Here is a 5,924-nt window from a genome sequence, read left to right as displayed (position 1 = left end):
GGAATACACTATGTTTATTCATGGGAAAAATAATTTTGTAAAGATGTCATTCTCCTAAAATTAATTACAGATTTAAATATGGACTGCTGTATACTGAGTTGTGCCATTTCCTCAACCTCTAATTCAGATATTGAAGCCTTAATCCCCAAGGTGACTATCTTTGGAGATACTTTAGGGAGGCTAATAAGGTTAAAAAAGCTTTAAAAAGGTGAGGCACTAATCTAATAGGGCTGATATTAGAAGAGGAAGAGACACAAGTGATCACTCTCTGTGCATTTAGAGAAGAGTCCATGTGAGGACACAGCAAGAAGGTGCCCAAATGCAAAGCCAGGAAGTGAACTCTTACCAGAAACTGAACCTGCCCTCACCTGTATCTGGGGCTACTAGCCTTTAGAACTTTGAGAAAATAAATTTTGTTATTAAGACACCCAGCCTGTGGTATTCCATTACCGCGGCTGGAGCATGCTAATACACTGCCTCACATACAGCTTCCAAAAAATACGAGACTCAGGCTGCTGTTTCCTAAAATCAACCCTAGAGAAACTATAAAAGGGAGAATGAAAGAACAGTATTAGCAAGAGCAAAACACCATAGATGAGAAATCCCTGAAAGAGACTAAGTCTGTGTTGAACCAGAAGCTGTATGTGGGCAGGTGGGGGCAGGCCCTGAAGTTGGAACTGTCCTGTAGCCTACAAAACAGGATTGGTCAGAGGACAGGTTTTAAGTGCAGCCTTTGATTCTTTCACAGTGCCTTGGGACAATGAATTTCTACTGCTTTAGTGAAGGGAGCTCAGGCTGTTCCTCAGAGGCTGAATGGCCAGGACCATGGGAGTAATATCAGGACAGCATCAATGTTTGGGGTTGTTTGAAACCATATGAGTTCGGAGACTGTGCAATAACCACCTGAAACCTCTTTAGAGGGTAGGTACCAGACTTTTTTGTTTTTTAATATTATAATCAAATAAAAAGGAATAGAAAGAAGGAATCCCACTTAAGAAGGGTAGGTAATCTTTCATGAAAAAAAACCACATAGATACACACAGACTTGTTAAAGATGTAAATGTATTTCTTACTACAGATGAGGCTCAAAAATAAAATAAAAGTTACTGCACTGGACTGAGCAATGTTAGACAATGTCAACGGATCTGAGTCTCACAAAATCATGCAGCTCAGTCTCTTCCTTTGAAAGTAGATCTTTTAGAGTACAAGGTTCCCAAGTCTAAGTCTGGGTGGCAAAAAACCACTATGGGCCTCTGTATTTCTCCTCTTACAGCCCACCACCCGTCCTACGACGCTGTCTTACACTGCAGTTTCCCCAGCTCAGATCTGGCTGGGGACTTGGCAATTTTCTGCAAGGTTTGCAGTAGGGGAGCTGCTCAGACCTTTCAGAGAGTTGGTATTTCTCAAGAGGACACCCTACTCCCTGCCTCCACCCTCAGGATAGACTGGACAACACACCCCAGAGCTGAGAAGCCTGCACACAGCCCTACCCCTGCTTTCACTCCTGGAAAGCAGAGAGCAGAGCTTGTCAGCATGAGGTACTGACTGACCTCCACCTCCAGGGTCGCAGGTCTGAGGAGGGCAGCCTCAGGTCTGCAGAGGAAATAGGCAATGCTTAGGGTCAAGGTGACTATCCTTCCTTAGAACTGTGGGAATACGTAGAACAAAGGAAACCTCACAGAACCCCGCCCCCCCTCCCACGCGCAGAGGCCCGAGGCCTGGCTGTTAACGCCCCTTCAATTCCGTTTCAGGGTCTCAGAGAATGAAGACTTTGATCTGAGGCTGGTGGACTGAGATCAAAAGAGTGAAGAATCCCAGGCTCTATTCGGAGTCAAGGAGAGGAGTCTGAGTGAGGACTGAGGGTATTCCCAACCCCGCAGAGGGCCCTGCCCTTGCAATCTACCCTGGGAGGCCCCAGGTGGGGCTGTCACCTCCGGGAGATGGGGGGTTTGGTCTGATGGGAGTGGGTACACGGCTGAGCACTGAAAACCCTAATCATCCAAGACTGTGGGGATCCCACAAAACTCTGCTCCTGTTGTCAGCTCTGGAAGGCTGCAGCATGAGTGGCTCTTTCTCATTTGCTCCCCAAGAATCTCAGGGCGGTAAGGTCATCGGTGTAAAGAGTTTAGCTTCAGAGCTGTAGAGGGGAGGAGGCCCTGGGCCCTGCCAACAGTTGACAGGATGATCCTAAATGTGAACTGAGAATTCTCCACCTCAGAACAGAGGGGACCGTAGAGAAACTATAACCTGCCATTCCTTGCTCTCGGCCACCAAGTTGATCCCGGCAGGGCCGGCAGCTGCAGTCTAAGGCACACTCTAACTTCTTCTTCAGGGTTCTCAGGGGACACAGTGATTAGAAAAGGAGCCCTGTGTGGTCTTAGAGCAGTGTTGTCAGGGAAGCCTGCAGAAGTGGCTTTGGTTAAAGCCAAGGTGAAATGTCCCTGCTGAAGGCGCACACACTATCTCATTCTCCCTCCTCTAGGTGCCCTCATTGCCTGCCCTCCTGCCCACATTAATGCCTACTGTCCCTGACCAGTGTCACCATGCCTCGGGGGCAAAAGAGTAAGCTTCGTGCCCGTGAGAAACGCCATCAGGCCCGGAGCGAGGCTCAGCGTGCCCAGGATGCTCAGGCCACTGCAGCAGAGGAAGAACAGCCCTCCACTTCCTCCTCTTCTCCTTCTGGTGGTAGTGCCCAGAGCTCCTCAGCTGCTGGGTCAGGTAGAAAAACCCAGGGGTTTCAGAAAGCCCCATCTACTACTACTACTTCTGCAGGTGTTTCACATACAAGATCTGATAAAAGTGCCAAGAGCCAAGATGAGGAAAAACCAAGCACCTCTCAGGCACAACCCAACACTGGTCGTTACCATAGAACCCCTCTAGATGACACGGCGATTCTATTGGTGCAATTCCTGCTGCGCAAGTATAACATGAGGGAGCCCATAACAAAGGAAGACATGATTAAGCATGTCATCAAAAAGCACAAGGTGCATTTCCATGAGATCCTCAGGAAAGCCTCTGAGCTAATGGTGCTGGCCTTTGGCATTGATCTGAAGGAAGTCGACCCTACCAGGCACCGCTATGCCCTTATCAGCAAATTGCAGCGCACCAATGATGACAGGCTGAGGGGTGAGGAAATCATGCCCCAGACCGGCCTCTTGATGACCGTCCTCTGTGTGATCTTCATGAAGGGCAACTGTGCCACTGAAAAGGATATGTGGGAAGTGCTTAATGTGATGGGGATATATGCTGATAAGAAGCACTTCATCTATGGGGATCCCAAGAAGCTCATCACTGAAGATTGGGTGCAGGAAAGGTACCTCCTGTACCGCCAGGTGTCCAACAGCAATCCTCCATGCCGTGAGTTCCTGTGGGGTCCAAGAGCCTACGCCGAGACCAGCAAGATGAAAGTCCTTGAATTCTTGGCCAAGGTCCATGATACCATCCCCAGTGCCTTCCCATCCTGGTATGAAGAGGCTTTGCAAGATGAGGAAGAGCGAGCCCGAGCCAGATTTACAGCTCTGGTTCATACTGGTGCCCTGGCCACTGGGCCTTCCATGGCCAATTTTGGCAGCTTCTCCCACCTGTATTGAAACCTGAAGCACTTTCCTCACTTTGTGTTTGAAGTAGTGTGAGGGCTTAGGTGGTGCTAGCTAGAGGGGACATAGTGCATATCGTACATTCTACATAAATAACTTACAAATTTATCTCGTTGAAAGTTATCAAATGTTTCTGTTTTTGAAAAGTTTAATTAGCTTCACAATATATTACACATTTGATGCTGTTTATGAGGTTTAAGAGTATGAGTTTCACTATTTTCTAAAACAAATTGGTAACCTTCCATCTTATTTAGTGATCTGGAACAAGAAAACATAGCACTGCAATTGCCATTTTTTTGGAAATGTGAAAAAAATTAGCAACAAAGTAGCTGGAGTCAAAAAATTGAGAAAAAAGTAAGATGGTCAATTTTTGGTTTTCTTTATTCCATGTACTCTGCTCTTCTGTAAAATAAAAGTTACATGCCTGAAATTTCTTCATTCAAGAATGTACGAGAAAATAAATCATAATAAATTGCTCACTGTCTTTTTTTTTATTCTTCTAACATTAAATGAGCATCTGCTCTTTGGAAGGCTCCATAGTAGTGTGGGGGGTGGTAAGAAAAAGAAGATGGAGTCATTGCCCATAAAAGGAAGATGGTGAGATAGACAAAAAAGAAGGATGAGGTGGGACAGGAAGGGGAGGTCCAGATGAGAGCAGTCAAATGTAAACATCCTGAAGCAAGACAATTTGAGGCCTTGGGAAACTTGAAACCCTTCAATGGGAGGTAATTGTAAGATAAGATGGGTGGTAGGTCAAAGGAGGGTGTAAGGATGGTCAGGGTTAGGGGAGGGTTCGAGGGTGGCAGGTTGGGGGAGGGTATGAGGGTGGTGGTGGGGGAGGGTGTGAGGTGGTAGAGGTTGCAAGGTGGTCGGTTGGGGGGGTGCAAGAGTGGTGGGTCTTGGGGGGAGGGTACGAGATGGCAGAGGGTTTGAAGTGGTGGGGTGGGAGATGTGAGGGTGGTGGGCCGTGGGGGAGGGTGTGAAGGTGGTGGGTCGGAGAAGCATGTGAGGGTGGTAAGCAGCGACCAGACCCTTGGGTGGTGTGTGTCAGAGTTGAGAAACTAGGCCTCCAATGGGTAACTGATTTTAGCAGTTATTTTGGGATCCTGGATAAACCAGACACAAATCTTTACCCAGGTAGTGATGGAAGGTCCCCTGTGCTCTGGATCCAATGCAGGTGAACATAGTACACAAACTAGGTATTTTATCCATATCATCACCAGAGAGTTTATGATAAATAAGGGTAATACTTCCTTGAGACTAGATGCCCAGAAGCCACTATGCTGTCCCTCTTTGCCATGGGCTGGGAGAAACAGAGCCTGTTCCATTCAAAGGGCATTTAACTAGGTTATCTTGAGTAAAATTTAGCAAATCACTTATAAGGGAGGGTTTGACTTTGGTAGGGATTAAATGAATAAAAATAGGGGTGATTTGGATCAAAGAGGAGCTGGGAGGGAGGGGAGGAGTTGGTTCTTAACATACATTTTAGGAGCTTTGAGTTGCATCCAGATGGGGAAGATTCCCCAACATCCAAATTCAATAGCATATCCTCTAAGTGGGATGATTTACTAGGGTAATTTTTCTTTCTAAGAATTCTTGGCTGACTTGGTGCACAGTATCCTACAGCACTGCATATTCTCAGACATCTCCTAGTTTAAAGCAACAAAACAAAAAAACAAAAATCTCAGCAGGAACTTTGGTATTATCTGGGATCAAAAAAGCCATAGCAATAATTGCCATTCTTTAAAGTTTCAATGTACACCAGTCACTGTGCCATGTGCTTCACATACACTGTACACATTCTAACAGTTCTAGAAGATACCACTTATAAAACTCATTTCTTTGATGTAGAATCTAAGACTCATAGGGTTTGGTAATGTGTTCAGTTCACACAATGAGTGACAGAGCTGGGACTCAAGCTCTGGTCTGATTACTCTGGAGCCCACACAGTGCCACTCCTCCCAGCCTGAGGCCAACCTTCTGTCCTGTAATTTCTCTTCTCACTATCCCATGATGTCTCTCAGGCAATGAAAGAAGGACCCTTTGGCCAAACTACTAAAAGCAGCCCAAAAGAAGGAAGGTAAAAATGAGAAACAGGCACAATTTGGGGATTGTCCCCGGGGTTCATGTCCCTAGGATCTCCTGGCCCCTCGCCCCAGGGTCCCCCCGACAGCTGGCTCTGCCCTGGTCTCAGCACAAATGTCCACTCCCGGCACTTTCCTGCATGACTGCTCCCTCCCCTGGGACTTCCCCAGTGGGCCCTCATGTCCATACCTGGACCTGACCTTCAGGCCAGCTCTCCTCTGGGTCCTCCCCTGCAGGCTGCAT

The 5,924-nt window shown here is 47.0% G+C and overlaps 1 protein-coding gene across 2 annotated transcripts; it reads left to right on the top strand.

Moving 5' to 3' along the window:
• The first annotated feature begins 1,702 nt into the window (after positions 1–1,702).
• LOC145714504 (melanoma-associated antigen B10-like) lies at positions 1,703–4,072 on the top strand. Of its 2 annotated transcripts, none has more exons than XM_081794033.1 (2): positions 1,703–1,849; positions 2,483–4,072. In XM_081794033.1, the coding sequence occupies exon 2, from the start codon at positions 2,544–2,546 to the stop codon at positions 3,588–3,590; it is 1,047 nt and encodes a 348-aa protein (XP_081650159.1). In that variant the 5' UTR covers positions 1,703–1,849; positions 2,483–2,543; the 3' UTR covers positions 3,591–4,072. The 2 variants fall into 2 exon arrangements, with proteins under 2 accessions (XP_081650159.1, XP_081650160.1); XM_081794034.1 differs by having other exon boundaries at positions 1,703–1,862.
• The last annotated feature ends 1,852 nt before the right edge of the window (positions 4,073–5,924 follow it).

This window comes from Panthera onca, chromosome X, assembly GCF_046562875.1.
Source record: "Panthera onca isolate mPanOnc1 chromosome X, mPanOnc1 haplotype 2, whole genome shotgun sequence".
NCBI lineage: Eukaryota > Metazoa > Chordata > Mammalia > Carnivora > Felidae > Panthera > Panthera onca.
The sequence above is the reverse complement of the archived record's forward strand: the minus strand, read 5'-3'. Positions and strand labels throughout refer to the sequence as shown.

What these genes read in the sequence shown, in the direction of transcription:
- LOC145714504 (XM_081794033.1), top strand. Translation starts at nt 2,544, where the DNA reads ATGCCTCGGGGGCAAAAGAGTAAGCTTCGTGCCCGTGAGAAACGCCAT.